The sequence below is a fragment of the Brachyistius frenatus genome, unplaced genomic scaffold, assembly GCF_029030835.1.
Source record: "Brachyistius frenatus isolate BFR_SWC_R1_liver_20210118 unplaced genomic scaffold, ASM2903083v1 Contig_46, whole genome shotgun sequence".
Classification (NCBI taxonomy): Eukaryota; Metazoa; Chordata; class Actinopteri; family Embiotocidae; genus Brachyistius; species Brachyistius frenatus.
Window position 1 is genome coordinate 465,753 of NW_027210645.1, and position 20,537 is coordinate 486,289.

Sequence of the window (20,537 nt, forward strand, 5' to 3'; positions counted from 1 at the left end):
GGTTATAACACGCAATATTTACAGAACATTACGCAAGTAACTTAACGTACGCTTCATGATTTAAATGTGTTACGTTATGTAAGTACTTCTGATACGTACAAGAAATCCACATCACATTTTTTGCTTTCTCACATGAAAGTCCTGTTTTTCCATCCAATCACTCCCAACCTCCTCCTTTCCCTGGACTTTGTCACTTTTTGTACTTCGTCACGTCACCTCCTTCTTGGACCCTGCTCATACATGCGGATACTTTTCACGCCTACGTGAGGCAAAATGTGACACAGACGCAGTATCCTCCGGTAGAATGACATTTATTATACGCTTTGATGGGATACCTGGCTGGACCTGGACAGCATAAACAGGTTTATAAAATGGATGAAATTAAGATAAACAAACATGAATATGACCATCTGCACAGATCAACCTTGTAGCAGTTTTAGTTACTCTTGAATGGAGCAATAATCTTTAATTCAGTTATGACCCTGAGAAACAAATCTGAAAGGGATGTTGAGTCTTCACTGAAATATGTACAGGTTGCATCTTTCAAACTGTTTTCTGAGTCGTTGTCAGACTCACAGCTGCTATACATTTTGTAATTGAAGGAACATATTGAAGACTGAAGTCCAACTACAGTATTTGGGTTTGTCATCCATACCACCCAATTAGTTGTTGATTTCCCCTCCAGATCAGAGACCAGCTGAAAGCGAGGATCAGCCTCCACTTTGTAAGACCTGCTGTCATTGTTGTTTATCAGGTCGGTTATTGATGCCACCGCTCACTTTGGCTGTAAACAAGTCAATAGTGTTTTACTGCTGTTGTATTCAGCTTTGACTCCAGAGAGAGAGCGACAGGTGGAGATAAAAGCAATAATGCCGTCAACCTATGATTAGGCTCCTCGTGTATCCAGACTCTGCTTTTCACTGGTGTATGTTTGATGGATAGGATCGGTCCCTGGAGGCCCGACTCCACTTCGCTGCAACAGAGACACAAAACACATCACAGGCTGTTGCGCCACCATCCCCATCTTTTACGACACCATGCTGAAGAATCCAACAGCATGCTATGACTTTCTAGCGCATGCCAGGCCTGTGCTCAGACCTCGGTGAAAGAAGTAAAGCCCTTCGGAAAGTTTCAACGTGTCGCCGGGTCACCTCGGTGCAGTTCTCTATCACAGAGCTCGCTTCTCCTCTCTGCTTGTTTGAAACATCCCTTTTTTGCAGGGTGGGGGGGGGGGAGTCTTGACATGCGGCTCCCTGAGTGAAAGATATGGCCTTATTTAACATAACTGTCTCCACTGACGCCACGGGGGGACAACAAATGGACTTAATATCCCATCCATCTTTTCAGGATGGTGCAGCGCGCGGCGATCTGTCAATTTCGCCGTCTATTTTTAGATGTTTGGCGTCAGGTCTTGGAAAGTTTTCCAGCTCTGACTGTCTTTGCCTGGAGGTTCATGTAAAGGAGGAGAGGTGTGTGTGTGTGTGTGTGTGTGTGTGTGTGTGTGTGTGTGTGTGTGTGTGTGTGTGTGTGTGTGTGTGTGTGTGTGTGTGTGTGTGTGTGTGTGTGTGTGTACACCTCATGGTGATTATGCTTTTTTGATTCGTCTTAATTATCTCTCACTCACTCACATACGCATGCACGCACACACATGCGCACACACACACACACGCACGCGCGCACACACGCACACACAGAAAGCCAACTCATCCCATACTGTTAACGTATTTATTCCTACAAGCCGTTTAATCTCTGAGTGCTTTCGTTTACGTGTTTGCGGCACACGATCCTCTCTGACTGAGGCTTGAAGTTCCAGCTGCAAACCACAGCTGTGCTCCCTCACGCCTTCAGTCTGTCCACCAGTTTATCAGTACATACGGCTGCCTGTTGTTTCTGGGCCACAGCCATGTGAAGCACATCCCTCGTTCCTCGGTGATCGATGACGGGAGGAAACATGAGTGAAGAGAAATCGGACGATGGATGGCCTGAGGGACGGGGGAGGTGTCACGGAGAGGCTGATTCTGGTATAAAAAGCAACATGGATTTATAGATGGTTTTGCTTTTTTTGTTGCATTTTTTTTGTAACTTATGTGTAAGATACATAAGAAGGTACTTGTTGCATCCCTTGTATCCGTGGATGTTGCATCTGAGATTCAGGCTTGGTGTAGACCAGGAGTCTCCAACCCGTAGCTCACAAACTACTGGCAGCCTGCCACCCTGTTGTGAGTAGAGTGCAGAAGGTTTGAACAATATGCAGTGTTTCCCACACGTAGACTCACTTGGGTGGGCTGCGTAGGTATATTGACGGCTGCCGAAGTATATTTGGCGATCCATTTCGGCATTTTTTTATCTATTTATTGTTTAACCTATCAGAGAGAACGATGCTATCGACTTGATTGATTAAGATTGACAATCTCCCCTCGCTCATTTTATTTGTGTCTGCTCCACATCCTGTCAGTACAGTTAAGCTCCGCCCTTAATGAAACACAGAGATCAGAGGACAGAAACTGCGACCTGCAACTTACCTGCAAGATGCAGCAGAGACTCTCACACTGAACTGGAAAGAAATGGGTTCTCATAAAGGAGGTAAATAACATAAATACAATATTTTTGATTGGACCGCAACAGTGGGGCCAGAGCCATGAAGTCCCAAACTGTCCCCCCCACCCCTCCACCCACCCCCAATCCTTCAACTGAAAACATAAAGAAATGCTGTTGAATTTAAGCTGTTGTGTTACAAAACGTGTGTTGAGGATCAATTTGTTATTGTTCACATAGAAGAAGCTTATTCAGCTGGCTTGGGTGGAGCTCAGCTAGGTGAATAAAGTTGGAGAGAAATAAATAAATGAATAAGTTGGAGAGCAGTGCTGTCGACTCTTTCATGAAGCCCAAATGTAATGATGTTCTCTTTTTCAGGAGGCGCCATCATTACAGTTGTGATAATTGAGTGTTTAATTCACTTAATTTCTTCCTGAAAAACTACCACAAATGTGGAGTGATGATATTTGCACGAGGCTTTTATTTTGACTTTGATTATTTGCCTGGTGATTATCATTTTTTATAAAAGCCGGCTACGTGTGACTCATCAAATTAAACCTTCAAGATTTTTGCTCACGTTAGAGTTGTTAATATTTGAGCGAATCGTGAACTTGATTTCCTCTGAGACTCAGCAAACTTTGCTGTTATAAGAATTGGCAGCAAGTCAGCATGCCGTAACAGGCCACAGAGGGGCGCCTCATCCTGGCAGCAGCAACGTGACTCCTCTTACTTAGCATGTAGCTCCTGCATGCTGGATGTGCTCGTATATAAGACACAGAGAAGACGGTACGTCTGGTGCCCGACGACCTGTCGCTGCTCCGTCACTGCCAACTCTGTGATGTGGCACCGCAGGCCTCCTGTCTGTAACTGATGGCCAAATGATCTGGTCCATTAAGACCCATGTCCCCAGGGACATCTCAGTTTTGTATTCGTCTTTCTAATTACCGTTCATGTAAAATGCACAAGTCTGTCTGAGCTCTCAGGCAGCGTTTTATTAGCTGCGGCGATCGGCAGAGCAGCAGTTGGTCGAACGGTTCACCTCGCGGCTCCTTACAATTCACAAATATCGTTTTAGAGACATGCCTTTGTTCAAAGAAAGTACTGAGACTCAAAGTTTGACATTTTGAACTATTTTGTGTGTGTTTTATATGGTCTTTCATACTTCAGTGTGTGACAAGTCAGAACTTTTCAAGGGAATATGTAATTTATTTTCATGTGAAGAGGGTGAGAGGTGTCATAATGTAGAAATCAAATTTGTCATGGTGAAATTGCAAATTTGAACCAACCATTGGTCACAAACGGGTGCTTCTGGTGATCAAGCGACGCAACTTCAAATACTTACTCAAGAACAGAGGTGGCCCAATTCTTTCCTATGGACAGCCAAAAAGTTGATTTTAGATGGAGAGCTGCAGGGCAAAAATAAATGTTTGTGTTATGTGAAATTACATTTAATTAAAATATTATATATTTTATAGAAAATTAACCTTATGAATATATAGTAAAATGTCAGAAAAACACAACACAAACATAAAATATTACTCCTTCATTTAAGTACTAGTATTTTTGTTTTGTTTTGCAGAAATTAATGTCACAAAACCATTTTTTCCCCTAAATGTTCTCTTGTTAGTGTGCCACTGCCTCAATCTCTCATCTTAACTGGCAACACAAAATCAATGACATAGTCCACACTCACAGCACAGGAAAGAGTGAATCATCATCATGTTTTGCATATAAGATGAAGGCCAATTAATTTAATATGGAACCTCAATAGCAGCGCTGTAAAACTCATATTATGTACGTTTTAGGTGTACAAAATGTATAGCTCCTGCTCATTATCTTCTGGATTTTACAGCATTTAAGAATAAGGAGAATAAGCATGAACTTGTGCTTATGGGGGCCAAAACAAAGGAGGTGTGGGCCAAACATGGCCCGCGGGCCGCAAATTGGGCCGCTCCGCTCACAACGGTTATTGTTTCCTCCTGCTTGATGCACATCACTGTGCTTTACTCCGTTACTTATTTGTTGGCAAGTTCAAAATTAAAAGTGAACTCATAATCTTACTGTATGAGTTCAGTAATTTGAGTTAGTTTGTTTTTTCTGCTCAAAGTTGAAATATTCTCCATACAAGTCCAAAACTATCAAAGAACAACGAGATGTGCAGTCATCAAGCAAATGAGCCTTCGTATAAAATCCAGTCCCATCCCCGGGAGGTCGCCATCAACTTCTGTTTGTTTGGCTTTGTGTGTGTGTGAGAGAGAAATTGCTGGTGTATGCAAGCGCAGCGGGTGAAATTAGTAGAGAACCAAGCATTTCATCATGCTTACTGGACTTGAATCCATGTGTGAAATGCAGTGAGCCCGGCCAAGCGTGGCTCCATATGCTGCCGTGCTCGATGGCTGCCCCGGTGTTGCGCGGGTCACCTCTGGCCTCACCGCAGTCGCCTCTCGATACGACATTCGTACACCGGCATGCTTCACCTTTACAGCTCCACCTGTTTTCTCACTTGACAAGTCATTGTTGTGTGTTGATGTGTAGTAACATAAGTGTGTGTGCGTGTGTTTGCTCATGCATCAACATGCAATTTATCATTTTTTTCATTCTTTGGAGCTACTGGCTTTCAGCTCGGCTCGTCCCATCTCTGCGGCCGACTTCGTGTCTCTGTGGTTGACTGGCTGTTGAACTACTTTGAGAACAGCAGCAGGGCCGAGAGGTGATGAGAGCTTTCTTGCAGCTGGTAAATGGTGTGACTCCATGTGACAGTGGAGTTACATAAAGGAGCAGCCGTGTCATGTCTGAGGGTCCTCTGTCTACCTCCGAACGCACACCAACAGAGAAGACCGTTTGTGTGTTTTTGTGTTTGTGTGTTGTGTGTGTGTGTGTGTGTGTGTGTGTGTGTGTGTGTGTGTGTGTGTGTGTGTGTGTGTGTGTGTGTGTGTGTGTGTGTGGTCTCCTGGTTTTCATCTCTGACAGATGCCACTCTACCCTCCCTGACAAAATTCAGTGCCTGTTGTTCATCCTCTTTCCGTCCCCCTCATGACTCACAACCTGTAATCAGATTGAAGCTTTTGTAAGTGAATTATTCAACACTCAGAAAAGAAATCACATTACAGTGGATGAAATGCTTCTTTTATTGTGAGAATTCACAGGAAGCACTTGAACCTCCAAACACTATTTAAAAACAGCTAAAGATTAGTATATTTCTTAAAATTAAAGCCCCTAATTATCTAACAATAGGAACAGTAGGTGTTAAAAAAAATCCAGCATTTTCTTTGTCGGCTTTAGAAAAAGGCTTAACAGCATTTGTCTTGCGATTATTAGCTTTTCACTCAATCTTTCATTAGTAAGCACTTTGGTGTTTATGAACCCAGTCTTATTTCCTGACAAAAAATTCATTTGGATTTTTGTGTTTTTATTGTAGAACAAAGTGTAATATTTATGGTAAGTTAAGCACGTGACAACCTCTACAATGGGACAGCTGTCTAAAGATACTTAAATGATGTCAACATATTGTTGGTTAAAACGGTCCTTAATAACAATGCATTGATAAAAGGATTCATAAATACTGTTGATACAAATTGCAATCAGTCGTGATGCTGGGTGGAACGGCTCAAGTAGAGAAATGGGACCCGTTCAAGTCTCGCTGGTCAGTTCAGGGCAGGTCTGGTTAAATCGGTTAATTTGAGATAAGCTTTGAAGCATGTGCAGGAAAAAAAATAAGTAACTTTTAGGATTAAAAAAAAAAAGCCGTAAAACATCGGTCAGCATCGTTTCGGAGCATGATGGGTTTAGTGTTACCATGACGATGGCAGAAAAACTGGTCGATAAAACCGACTGTTTGCCTGCAACGTGCAACACATGTCACTTATGCCAGCAGCAATGCTTTCAATAAGATGAGCCATTTAAGAAGACAGTGTGATCTTGACAGTAAGAGGAGGAGAGAGTCGGGTAGAAAAGAGCAACACCTACCCACAGCCTTTAAACAGCATCTCAGTGCAGACTCAGACAGGAAAACATCCGCAACTAAAGCAGTGGGAGTGTTTATAGTAAATGATATGCAGCCCTATACAGTCGAGGAGGATTTCAGCATCTGATTAAACTGTTAGCCGCGCTGTAATATCACTTTAAAAATCCTGCTTCGTGAACACACACGACAAGGAATCATTAAATAATTGTCCAACACAGACTTCATCACTCTTACTACACACACATAGACATCCAGCACTACTGAAAGTTACCTAACTGAGACTGCCCACTACATCACTGCAGAGTGGCAGATAAAAGCTACAATTTGCTGACTCGCCAAACTGTGTGTTTATATATATATATAGTGAATTTACAGTATACTAACTGATAAATCAATGGCAGAATTTATTTTACTCCCTGGTATCAAAAATCCAGCCTCAGACTTGAATGTGAATGTGCTCCTGTTAAACATCTGCCTCAAAGTAATCTGTATTATTCATGTGTTTGTTCCAGAAGCAGAGCTGTGCCTCACTATTTTCTGCTTCATTGTTGTTATTAATTTATTTTCAAATGATTACAATTGCTCACACGCATATTTGAAAACAGTAATTACAAATAAAACATTAAGGAGACTCAAGTAAACAGGGAAATTTAAATCAAAATAGCTGGAATTAAATAATGAACAAACAAATAAAAGTCTGCCTCAGAAAATACACTGGATACTGTATACTGAAACAAATACAGTATACTGGGCTTCTGTATAGTAAAAATAGGGGGTTGGACTTGTCCTTCAAGTGGGGATTTGTCCAGGAGTGCAGCTTGTTTGAACGTTTCACTTCTGAAGGAATGAATAGTTGCCACCGGTTGTGGTTGCCCTCCTCACCCCAACTCTTGGAAGCAGATGGCCGCCCACCTCTGAGCCTGGTTCTGTCAGAGGTTTCTTGTTTCTTCACACTAATGGAGGTTTTTCTCCTTTAAAAGGGAGTTTTTTTTCCCTCCTAGCTTATGTGGGAATTGTTGAGTTTCTCTGTATAATGCTGTAAAGTTCTGCTGTAAGGACTTTTCTGTGTTAAGTGCCATGAAATAACCTGTGTTGTGATTTGGCGTTATATGACTATGCCTATATGAATCCCCACAGTGAATTTCCCCCATCTACTCGTTAAATTAGATCTGAATCTCCTGTCGTACATGAAACATTAACAAGAGGTAAACTGTTTCATGTCTTAAAGATGTGAAGCGGTACATTCTGCACGCTACAATGCAGTCACTCTTTGCTCGCGTCATTTGAAGCCTGAGACGTGTGCCTACAGGCGGCCTCTGACTGCCTAATTCCCACCTGTTTAGATGAAACATACTTTGTGCTGACATGTCGTGGCTTTTTGTCATCTTTAAATGTAAAATGTAAACAAAACCATGTTGTGCAACACTGGATATTAAAAGCAGTGCAGATGCATGAATAATAATCGAAGAGGTAATAATACACAAACAGTGAAGTAGTGTTTAGTTACATAGTCAATATGTAATCCAGCAGCTTGTATCATGACATGATTTCGGATATAGGTGACTTTTAATATATTTTAATGAAAGCTGAATATCATCTGAATAGTCTATAAAACAGTCATTATTAGCATCTCTCCAGCCTCATGTTGCTGTCCGTCTTCCTCTGTTTCAGCGACAGTCAGATCACCTGTTTGATGAAGCTAAGCGCAGCTGTTGGAGAGCTTTTATGTCGTACGGCTGTCTTCACAATATTTGTATTATCCTTCACCTCCTATAATAACTTGAGCATGACATCCCATAACCCCCTCTTCGTCACAGATTCCTCATAGGTTGCTCACCCACTCTTTAAAATGTCTCCCATCCTAATTGCCACATCAGAGGCAAACCCTAACTGTGAGGGGGTGCAGAGCGTGACATTATAAACGCTGTGGGCAGAAATGTCAGGACCATCATTAAACGCAGCGGCTCGGGGCCGTTCCACACAGAGGCGTTTGGTTTTCGGGAGGTTTCGGAGCCGGTGAAGTGATTATACCGTGCTATGCAAACTTCTGCGCTTCACTTGGTGTTTTTCCCCTTTTTCAAAAAACAAAAGCAACTTCCTTTTCCCCGTCAGCAGTGTCAGCTATTTCAGTCCACGTGCCGCCTGGTTGTTACCGAGCAGTTTCAGATGCTCTAACCTCCATCAGCTGTCAGATCAACACAGGCTCGTTCACAGCGTCCCTTGCTCCTCATCGTCCAGCAATTATTGCCAAGTCATTACGCCGTGCCGCCGATACAGAACATATTCACTCTTATCAGTGCGCCGGCCCTCTTCTCTCATGAATCATCAATTGCCAACAAGCACAGCAGAAACAGGATAATGTCAAGCTGTCTCAAGGCCACACATTCCCATACATTGCCCCTTGAAAAGCTCAGCTAGATCTAAAGGAAGGTTGATCTTATGTTGATAAGCTGTGTATAAAAGCAGAACATTTGCTTATTGTTGCATCGAGTTTGAAATGACTTCAGTAATGAACCAGAGTTTCTCGCACCAATCTGTGGAGACAGCGAACAGCTCAAGTCTCATTCAATACATGATTTGTATTTCACTTCCGAGTGCTGCACACCTCCTCACCGTTGCTTTTTAAGTGTGAACCCTGGGGGGGCCCAATGATTGGCTCAGTGATTGACACCCTTGTATTCATACGAAAGGCAGTCCCAAATGGACATACCGCACCCGACTGCCCTCGGGTCATTCCACGGCTCCCTGTGGAAGCCGGGGCCACCAGGCAGCTAAATAGCTCTCCTGGCTCGCCGCTCGCTTCCCTCCCACGAGGCAGATGTAACCTAAGCAGAGGGTCAAGCCTCATTTTAAGGACAATTAGGCACACAGACTTCCATCTCATCTCATCACATCGTTAGAGTGCAACGGGACCCTCGGTCTACCTGCCATTCAGCCACCTGTCCCAGTTATGGAGGAGGAGAAACTCCTGGAAATATAAAAGACCCGGGTAGATGATATAAATTCAGACAATGAGTGTCACGGATGGAACATGTTATTCACCAGCGTTTTTATTTTTTAATTTTTAAAAATTAAGGCCGGACATTTTTTTTTGGTGTGAAACAGACAGAGAAATCGATGTTGTTAGTGTATCTCTCATAAACGGGGGGGCTTTATGACATTTCCAATTTGGCCGTCTGCGGGAAGATAATGATGTTTCACACCACAGCGTTTTACTGTTGCGTTTGCTGAAAGGGTGTAAAAACATTTGGTGAAATTCAATTTTTTTTGTGTGCGTGTCTGCAATTTCTACTATTGGATGTGCGTTAGGTTCCTCCTGCTAAAAGGAAAACAGACAGTGACAGAAAGCGGAAGTGCAAAAAGTCTTTTTTTTTTCCAAGCAATTGTGGTTTTGTAATCTCAGTTTAAAGAGACAGTTACCACAAAAAAAATGACATAAATGTACATGTTTTTAACCAGCGAGGTTAAATCTAGTCTGACTCACCATAGTAGAACTTGTGTCACTGTAGGTGGTGAACTTGATAGATTAAGCATAGCATGCATAGTGCTAGCAAAGCACCCTGTGGATTAGTGAGGCGTTTGGTAGGTTGGTGGTAGAATATGTAGTAATGTTGAGTTAGTCTGCATTGATATGACACTTTATGTGTAAAACTGAATGTTGGTATAAACCATAGACTGTCTATAAAAGTGGACGTAGCTTCCTGGTCTGAAAAATGAGGCCAATTTGGAAGTGCCTTAAGCTGCAATACCTCAAAGTGCCAGCAGGGATTCACTCTGAAAAGCTTGCGGCTCCATTCTCATGTAATACAAAGTCAATCCAGTTTTTCCTGAAGTTATTTTGGTGTCGTTGACTAAAGTCACTCCTTCTTATTCGTTTTCTGGCGATCCATCTAAAATCAATTCTGCCATTAATTAGAAAGTAAGGTACATGAACCCATGTTTTGGGGGGAATGTCTGTTTGACAGGCCTGTGATGCAGTAATGTTTCCACTATTGATGGGCGGGATGTAGTATGGTTGGGTTTCCAATCAGATTGCATCAGATCAGATCAGCCTCTCTCGAGGCTTCATTGCAGCCATTCACAAACCAATGAGTGACGTCACTATTGGTTGCCGCTTGGTATAAACCTGCCATTAGTCGACAGTGAGTATCCTCCTCCCCCTCCGCTGGAAAGAACAGCAACCTCCGATCCAACAACCTACATGCTAAAAATGGCAAGTTTTTTTTAAAATAAAGATTTGGATCATATATCAATAATCAAGCAGGCCTGCTTGGTTCTTTTTGTTCTTCAGCAGCGATTTAGACATTTTTATAAACAGCAAAGGTTACCTGTTGCATTTCAAACACTTGAACAGAAGTGAGAGTGACACGTAAAAGCACACATCAGAAAGCTCTGACTGTTCATCTGTTGGGAGCTATCGAAACAGAAAATGACTCATTCGATTTCCTACCATATTCCTGTCCATTGAGTTGACGTCCAATGTTTGTGCTAAGCTAAGCTGTTGGGAAGCTGCCTTTTGTATTGAAGGTCCTCTGATTAAATTGAATATTGATTTTCTCAGGCAGCCAATAATTGAAGTATTCCTCTAAGAAACACCACGACAAGAAAAGGGCTCGGTGGCAACAAAGAGTAGTTAGTAAACTATGAGCTTCTTCAATTGTGAACGCCTCCCTGTCCCCTCCTATCTGTCAGCTGTGACGCATTATCTTAGTATTCCTGTCAGGAGACGTGGCCATGCCATAATCTCCTCAGCAAGACGTGTCGGGATCTTTATCTCAGTGCCGAGGCATTCAAAGAGCCCTCAGCAGTTTCTCCTCTTTCTCTTTTTCTGTTCACCCATCAACGTGTAGGAGGGGACCTTTGGTGTGCACCTCTATTGTCAAACAAATGCTGCGTTTGTGTGGATGGATGTGATGGATAGTCTTCTGAGGCTTTGTTGTGACACAGCAAAGTGACGGCAGTCGTGGTAAAAAGCAGCCTGACATCTGCGTCGTGTCTGTGACACTCAGCAGCAGACTGCGTTTTTAAAGATGAAGCAAAGGCAAACCAGCCAATGACAGATTTTTGAAACCATAGTAATATTAATGCAGGGTCAGATCGGGGGACCTCCCGCCTCCCCCTGAAAGAAACAAAAAAATATGACTGTACTTGTAGAACTGCAGTTACATCCAGTAACTACTATTTATTTACTTATTTCCACTGCAACCATTTGATTTCAACTCAGTATGAGAGGCACTCATGCATTTTTCTGTCACTAACAGTCGCGCTAATTTGTCTGTGTATTATGAAAGCTGTGTATCATGAAGCTGTTTATCATGAAGGCTGTGTTTCTATGCATGTGGAGGTGATGCATGTGTGCACCCGGGCTGTATTCCCAGGCACTGCCTTGCTGCCGGCCTATTCCTAGCACAGCCAAGTCATTACAGCCGGATCTATTTTTAGCGCAGCGTGATTGAAATGTGGTCCTGAGGGGGCCGAGAAGAGAGAGAGAGAGAGAGAGAGAGAGAGGCAGGCAACAACAATCACTGTTTCTGGAGAGGAGCATGTTGAGGCCATTACAACCACACAGGCAGCCACAAGATCACACAGCTGCATGAAACAGAACATATTCATATATGTCACTATTAAAAATACTCATCATTAATGAAAATGTGTCACTGCAGATAGGCGTTTTTGGACTGCAGGAACTATTTCACATCTCCAAGAACCGCTGTGTGTCTCCGCATCGGGAGAACGTGGAACCTTTTAAGTTCCTATAACTCTGTTTTAGGGGCTTTGTCAGCTGCTGCCTCTACCTGGGTTCTCTCCCCCGTTACAACAGCAACTGTGGTGACACACAGAAGCAGACAACCGCCGGGTTTAAAACACAGTGTAAACAGTAAGCAGGTGAACGACAGCTACCAACGAGTTTCAGATGGAGGTACAATAGTCCGGGCTTTATTAAGACGTTACACACCGCAGGAAATACAGCGTGACTTCTATTGAACCGAGAGAAATATCCAAAGTCGCTCCTGTCACGTCCTGCTGCGCAGTGATTTGATGCTATTTGAAGCACCGGAGGTTGCTATTATTTTTCATCTAAAATGTGATCATCCAACTTCAGTCACAACATGTTCCTGCAAATGTTTCTCAATGAAAGCCTTTTTATGAGGGGTTTCTTTTTTATAAAACGCTGGAGGGCTTTTGGTTTGAAAAAATACGAAAGGTTTTGAGTTTCTATCGACACGCTATGTAACTGACAATGCAAATGGCAGCAGATCCTAACGGGCTTCAAAGGAATCAGTTAATACAGCTTCAATGTAATCATGAGAATTTGGACCATGACATTTGTTTCTATTGGCCCTCTCGAATGAAACACGCTTTGGATCTTCAAACAGGTCAAATTTTAACTCATCATATCATTGTGCAACATGTTGCGCAATGATATGATGAGTACAAATGAAGTTTTAGACAGTCATATTAGAAGGATCAACTTGTTGGTTTTTGTCTTCTCCCGTTAATTTAAAATCCAAAATAACACCAACCTCATCCTTTAACAAACTGGAGGAAAACAAGGGGAGAAAACATCGACTTGGATGGAAATTGCCTCCAACCAGTGTCTGGGCTCCAGAAATCAGAGTGATTTTAGTCAATCAATTTAAATGAGATTCGTATCAACGTGCTGCTCCTTTCATTCTGCTGCCAGCACAGCAGGCGTCTGTCTCGTACCTGCATTGTAAGGCGGCGGGGCTTCGTCCAGATCCAAAGCAGATTGGCTGCACTGTTTCTCTGCAGGGGAAAACGACAAGTGGAGAAAATGGTATTCAGAGAGGACATCAAGATTTTAATTTGCTGCCTTTTACATCAAGCGTGCTTTATTTAGTGTTCCATCATGAGGGCAGGGAAAAATGAACATTTGAATGATATTGAAGTCAATATCAGATTAACGTACTTTTCATTAGTAATATAAAAAAGCACTCTCTACTGTCTGAATATATATAATAAGCTATAGTACAATAACTAAAGGGAACAAATCCTCTGGCAGCTTATCACTACTTGACTTGGATGTTTGCCCGTCACTGTGGATATATGTTCAGTCGGACACTAGAAAACTGATTTTGCATGCATCTGCAGAAGGAGAGAAGTTTCTCTCTGAGCGCCTTAAATCTGATGTGTATGCACAAACTGATTTCATGACATCACAACAAGTTTGGAAGCCAATCCTGCCTCATAATGCAGGCAAATCAAATTATTATATACAGATCTTCAGGACAGACTGTCGACACTGTTATTTGCAAGTGAGCAGATCAGATTTTGTGTTCAGACTGATGCAGACATCACCAATCTATCTGCATGGGTTGCTGTGGTAACATAAGACACGCTGCTACGCTGGTGACACGGCTTTTCAAGTGGCAGCATACAGTTTATTTCGACTTCTGTCCCGTGGACTGTTATTATTGTTGTCCTCTGCAGCGTGAAAATTGACAGTCTGATAGTGCTGTGCTCGCGGTAACATAGATTCTGCTCACTGTCGCTCTGAAAATGATGTTGTCACCATGTGTCGTGTTGCGTGTGATGCAAAATATCCAATCGGAGCCAGCAGAGCGTCCGGACTGAGACGCATCAGGAAATCCGACTGGAATCACATTTCAAACCACCTCCAGATTTGGTTTGGATCCAGATTACAAAAATCCCGTTTGCGGTGTTTTTTTTTGCTGTTCAGGCTTTCAAAAATCCTCCAGGATACAATCTGAATATGACTTAAAATTAAATCGGGGTTGGCAGTCTGAGCATAACAGACAAATGTGACGGGAAATCCTGAAGCCTCCAGTCGTTACACACTGACAATGAGTTTTTATGGGTCACGTCCAGCTGATAAACTTGTCAAAATTTGCAGATTCAATGATTTGTTCCTGAGGTGAAGGTTGAAATGTAGTTTTTAAGAATTAACTTGAATCTTTTTTGGGGGGAAAATTGGAAACACATTTTTGTTTCTAGCAAAGTATTTTTTTTAACACTAAACTCAACACTAAACTCAAAGCAGAGCTGAAGGAATCTCTCTTGGAGGTTTTTATTAAAAAACATTACTATTGAGCAAATTAAATTTTCAACCTGATGAGCAGTAATTTATTTAAAATATATTTTATCCCAAAAAAGGGACAAAGAGGAGACCAAATATGAAGTTAGAGAGATGAGTAACAACATGCAACAAAGGTTGGCTGCAAACGGGGGGGTTGCTATTGATCATCAATTTTACACCAGTCCAACCAGTAGTTTTTGAGATTATTCACAGGTTTGAATTGTTCTAAAGTAAGAGCATCATTACGGTGGTTATGATTCAGAACTTTGGACCAAATTTCATAGTAGTCCATCCTGTAACTGTGTAAATATTTCACTAATTACCAACAACCTCATAGTTGTGCTTATGTAAAAGTGGGAGGCGGTCATCCTCTGGAGAACATCAATGTCTGAACTAAATCTCATGGAAACCCATCCAATTGGGGTTGAGGTATTTCAGTCTGGAAGTAGTCGACCAATGATAGACTGCCATTGATGGAGCCATGTATGGCATTATACTCGGGCAAGGATGAATGCATAAGATGATCGGCACGTGCAGCATGAGAATATGAAGCCCATGCAGTTCTGGATAAGTATAAGTTTAGGATGAAGGTGCTCTGTCTACAATAATGATCATTTTCTCCGCTGTTTTCATCTCCGTTCATCTGGTCTGTGTGCTGTGCGGCTGTCATTAGGTTGTAATAGGCCAGACGTCGAGCCAGCAGGCTCCGAATCATCGCTCCACTTTGGCTCCCAGCCTCCACAGGAGGGGATAAAGAGTGAAAATAATCAAGGAATCAGTGAAATTTGTTCTGGAAAGGCAAGAGCCAGTGCCTCCATCAGCAATATGTGGAGAGATGATATATGCCGCATCAGAAGAAAAGCGGGACCTTGGATGGTCCTTTTACCCCACGTTAGCCCCGCCGCCTGAGTCAGCGAGTGCTCCCTCACCATAAACTGCCACTTTTAATTTCCCCATCCTTCGCCCCCTTGACTGCTTGTCCTGCGCCAGACTCCCTCCCTTTCACAGAGTACTTTTTGAGTAATTCTGTGTCTACTCCCCCGTCCCACCTCCCCCCCGTCGCTGTGGAGCACTGCCAGGAAATCCCCCCTACTTCACCCACCCATCACCGACTCCTCTCACGCCGTTTTCGATGCGTTCGATTCATAATCGTCTGATGGAGCCAGCATCCACCCCCTCCCCACACCGTTGTCACCATCATACTTCCAGTTCATTGAGCAGCACAATAGCAGCTCTGCTGGGCTTTTATTATTTCGCCGTGATGACTTCTCATGCATTGATCTTAAAAACTACACTGGTGTTGCTGATAGAACAGCAGGACACAACATGCTGTCTGCGACCTCTGACCACAATCACACTCTGTCTTCCGTACACAAATTCCTCTGAACACGGCCAGTGCATCACAGTCGGCTGAATCAGCCCCTTAAATGCGGTACGCTGTCAAACCGGCTCGTTCTAAATGTATTCCCATTCCTTGTCTTTCTTTTTCGCAGACTTTAGAAGCAGTGCTGAACTTCAAGTACTCCGGGGGAACAGGCAAAGTGGAGGGCTACTACAGGGAGCTGTCTCTGGGCATCCATGTCGACGTGGAGCCTTCGGTGTTTTTTACCCGAGTCAGCACACTCCCTGCTACAAGGTAACACACAAAAATCAACATGCATTTTATCTGGCCTTCATGAATAATATCAGATGTTTTCATGTTTATTGAGATATAATACATCTTGTACACAGAATGGGGTCATGGTTGGGTCATTCCTTCTTTCTATACTGGCCATTGAGTTTACCTGAAGCCGATGTGATGCCAGAACAGACCTAAAAAAAAAAAAACTCTATAAGGTCACCATGTCAGTAAACATCCAGCAGTCACTGAGCAACACCAGCATTCATATGTCCTATTTCTGTCCACCCAATATTGTTATCAGCTCAATGTGAATTTCATCCTTCGGTGCTGAAGGTAGTAAACAGTGAGTTTGTCAAAACTGTGTTCATCAAAACAATAATCCAAAACAGGCACAAAAAACAAAAAACAACAACAAAAAACAACAACAACAACAAAAAAAAAACATCCCCACCGAACACAACTGAACACTCAGTTGCATTCAGAGCTGGTGACATAATACAAACTGAACTAAAGGGTTGAGTGCTGAACTCCGATACTTTTGTGGCAATGGCCGAGTCCCTCTAATACTATCTCGTATCAAAAATGCATTGTCATTCGTTATCAAAGTGAAATCCAGCTAGTTTCATCCACACTAATGAGTTTTGGTTGAAAAAAGCACAACTTTTACACCGTTTTTGAAGGAATACATTTCAATTGCGTCGATAAGCCACAAAATGTAACACGTCTAGCCTCTAGCCCTCCTTGTGCACAGCTGGTGAGCTCTCAGCTACTGATCGCATGTGTTTAGGGAAAATCTGTGAATTTTAGCATCTACATGAGGCATTTAAGGGACATCTATAAATTGTTGCTGCACAAAGCAACCTGGCTTAGATTCCTATAAACTGCACGGAAACTATGTTTTGCACCTTAATGTTTAACTTTTTCTTCAAATGTATTTTGTACAATTGATATAAAAAAAAATATCGTTCAGGAACGGGTATCCAAACGAAACGACTCATGGACATTTTTTTTTTTATTGACTTTGAATTTCATGAGACTAGTTGAATGGGAGCCTACAGAGGCTTTTTTGGAGCCAACCTCGAGTGGCACTCGGTGGTATTGCAGCTTAAGGCACATCTGCATTGCCCTCAAGCTGCCTCCATTGTTAGATACCGTCTATAGTACTAACTAAAGCTCTGAAAAGGTTTTTATGTTATTTAATATTGTGGGTAACTGAGTAAAACCCTGAGTACAGGACTAGTTTAGTTCAGTGGTTCTCCCTCCGTGTCTCTGATCTTTCAACCTGCATACCATTTTTGTATCTGTGCTATTAATTTGATTTGATCATTAAAACCCTGCGATCGTCAGATGAAATGACACCACTCAACCTTCACTGGAGTACCAGACGGGCTCAGAGTGATGCTGCTCTTGTCCCAATAATTGGTAACAAATCTCTATTGTTAACCTTCATTTTATCTAACTTACAATCATTCTTCTCTCTTAGGTTAGGTTAGGTTAGGTAGTTACTTTATTGATCCCCGAGGGGACATTTTTTCGCTACAGCAGCATACAGAAGCAATAGATAGTAATAGAACAATATAAAAGCAATAAAATAGCAGTAAAATAGCAGTAAAAACTATAAAATATAAATATAAAATATAAAATGCACAGTATATACAGTATATACAGTACAGTATATATCTATATATATTATATACAAACAACCAAGAAACACAGTCAACAGTGTTATTGTTGTGTGATGGATTTTGCCAGAGGTGAGTTATTGTACAGTCTTATTGCGGTCGGCAGGAATGATCTCCTGTATCAGGAATGATCTCCTGTATCTGTCCTTGTGACAGCGGAGCTGGAGGAGTCTATTGGAGAAAGTGCTCCGCTGTCCCTGCAGAAGGTGGTGGAGAGGGTGCTCTTAATTTGGTGGGTAGATATCAAGCTTCTCTTTGACGACTGCAGCAACAGTCTCACTTTGACATTATTGCTATCCAAACCAGGGGCCGTGGAAATGGTCTTTTCACTGACAGGTCAGATAGGGGAAGACGTGGATGGATATTGAATGAATAGTCACACACGCATTTCATCTCTCATGCACATACACTTACATTACGGTAGACACGCTCTCACACACACACACACACACACACACACACACACACACACACACACACACACACACACACACACACACACACACACACACACACACACACACCCCCCCCCCCGTGTTTCGCTTAACTCCACTTTTCAGCTCCCCAACTCATGAAAAAAAAAAAAAAAAAAACTGGGAGCGAGGGAGACGGATCGTAGCAGAGTAATGGCCACTTGAGGTGAATCATTAGCTGTAATAATATCTGCAGTTTAAGCCATCCATCTTGGCTCTGCGCTGATAGATACGCTAGACTGGCTGCTATACCGTCACCCTGTCATCGCAGCAGCACTCCTCCTCACCTCCACCGCACCCACATTATTTTCTGCCTCACTACTCTGCCTCGGTATCTATTGACTCTCCACCAAATCTCATCAGAGCTTAAATCGGAGCTTAAAAAAAAACTCCTCCGAGGTCAAAAATGTTTTTATTTGTGAAGCTCAGTATCGCATTTAGTGACTCAGTGGGCTTTGCAGGCCCACATCATCGGTCCTTGACCCGCACTGACCTGTCCAAGAACACACTGGTGAAAAGCCCTCGCACACAAGCGAAATGTACAAACCCTCTCGAGTCGAAGATGTATCTCGGTTGTGTGGAGAGCTCAGGGTGAAACAGGAGCTGTGGGAACAAAATGTTCAAACATTTGGCCCCTTGTTCATATCTTTATATCGAAGTCTTTTTAGGTGAATTTGGACATGAGGATTATGGGTTTTAATTAAATTATTGGCAATTAAATTGGACTTGATCTGTCCTTATTATGTGATCAGGCCATTAAAAATCACAATTCTTTTATAATTTTGCAGTTTACTTTTTTTTTTTTTTTTTTTTAAATTTGAGCAAAGTACACCTGCTTGTGTTTAGACTACTCTGTCAATTGACAAAAAAGTCTTAAAGAAAATATTTTTACCTTCCTAAAGTAAAGTTTCCCACAAAAGCTGAAGGACGTGGACTTAAAGTTTATGGCAGGCTGGAACCTTTCTGGTGTTGGCATGTGCATGTTTTTCAGTGCGGATGCTCCAGTTCCCTGCCAGAGTCCAGGGACAGTCAGCTTAGGTTATTTGGTGGCTCTAAATTTCCAATTGCCGTGCTTGTAGCATGAATGGTTGTCTGTCTTTTGTGTTAGCTCTGTGATTGACTGATGACCTGCCGCTTCTCGCTCAGTGTCAGCAGGGGTCGCCTCCAACCACCACCGTCGCCCTCGGAGACCCTTAAGTAGCTATTATTAGTACTATTTCCATTTTGTGCAAAAAAATGTGTATCTTCTTTGCTGCTGTACTACAGGAAAGAGAGAAAGATTGTACTTTTTACTCGCCTTCATTTACGTGACAGTTTCTGCAGTTACAGGTTACTTTTCAGATTCAGAATTTACTTAAATACAACTATAATAATAACATTTCTTAATAACTGACGTTTATAAAGTAAAGCACATTGTTAAATTAGACCTGACTTTTATACACATGGGAGCAGGAACAGACAAAGCCTCGTGTCAGATCAGTAACTTTTCCAATTCACTGAATACAAAACAACCAACTGCAACACAAATGTGTGGAGCAGAATTGTATTTTCTTCTTCAGTTCTAATCCAATAATTGTCTCACCACTCCTCACATTTATGTTGTGACTGTCTCTTCCACTAATACATCAAGATTAACAATTCACAATAAAGTCGTAGGTGATAACGTTTCAGCCACAGAAGACATTTTACTGCAAAACAAGTACTTTTTCTGGAAGTGTGGCCCCGTCTATTTCTTCAAAAGGCGCCCACTTAAGCTATGGAAGCTAAGCATGTAGTTCACACGTGTCGTTAATGTGACTCCTTGATCCACGTTCTTCCTTGTAACCGTTTACTGAACACGTTCAAATGTAACAGAAAACAGAAATGCCTAAAACAAACGGAAAGAACAATAAATGATTCCTGTTGATTTACGGTCTACAAGCTAATCACGCTAACAACGGTCAAAAACTAGTTTGCTCTCACGGCTCCGTAGCTTCTAACTAAAACTACTCAACCAGCATCCGCAGCAGGTCACACGTTGTAACCAATCAGAGGCCACAGCTGACTAAAGTCACCACCGTTGTCACTCAGGCACACCGCTGTAAAAATGACAGAACTGCTTATCTTTAAGAAAGTAAAAGACTCTGGAATATTTTCGATAACCTTGGCTTTATAAATGGCTCTAACATTTACTTTTAGTATTTAAAGTACATGTCTCCTTACT

The 20,537-nt window shown here is 42.2% G+C and overlaps 1 protein-coding gene across 1 annotated transcript in view; it reads left to right on the top strand.

Moving 5' to 3' along the window:
• Positions 1-20,537, top strand: part of trappc9 (trafficking protein particle complex subunit 9) — a 230,786-nt gene that overhangs the window by 96,241 nt on the left and 114,008 nt on the right. The window contains exon 18 of the mRNA XM_069703380.1: positions 16,052-16,194. Within this exon, the coding sequence (XP_069559481.1) occupies positions 16,052-16,194 (143 nt within the window). The remainder of the gene's footprint in view (positions 1-16,051; positions 16,195-20,537) is intronic.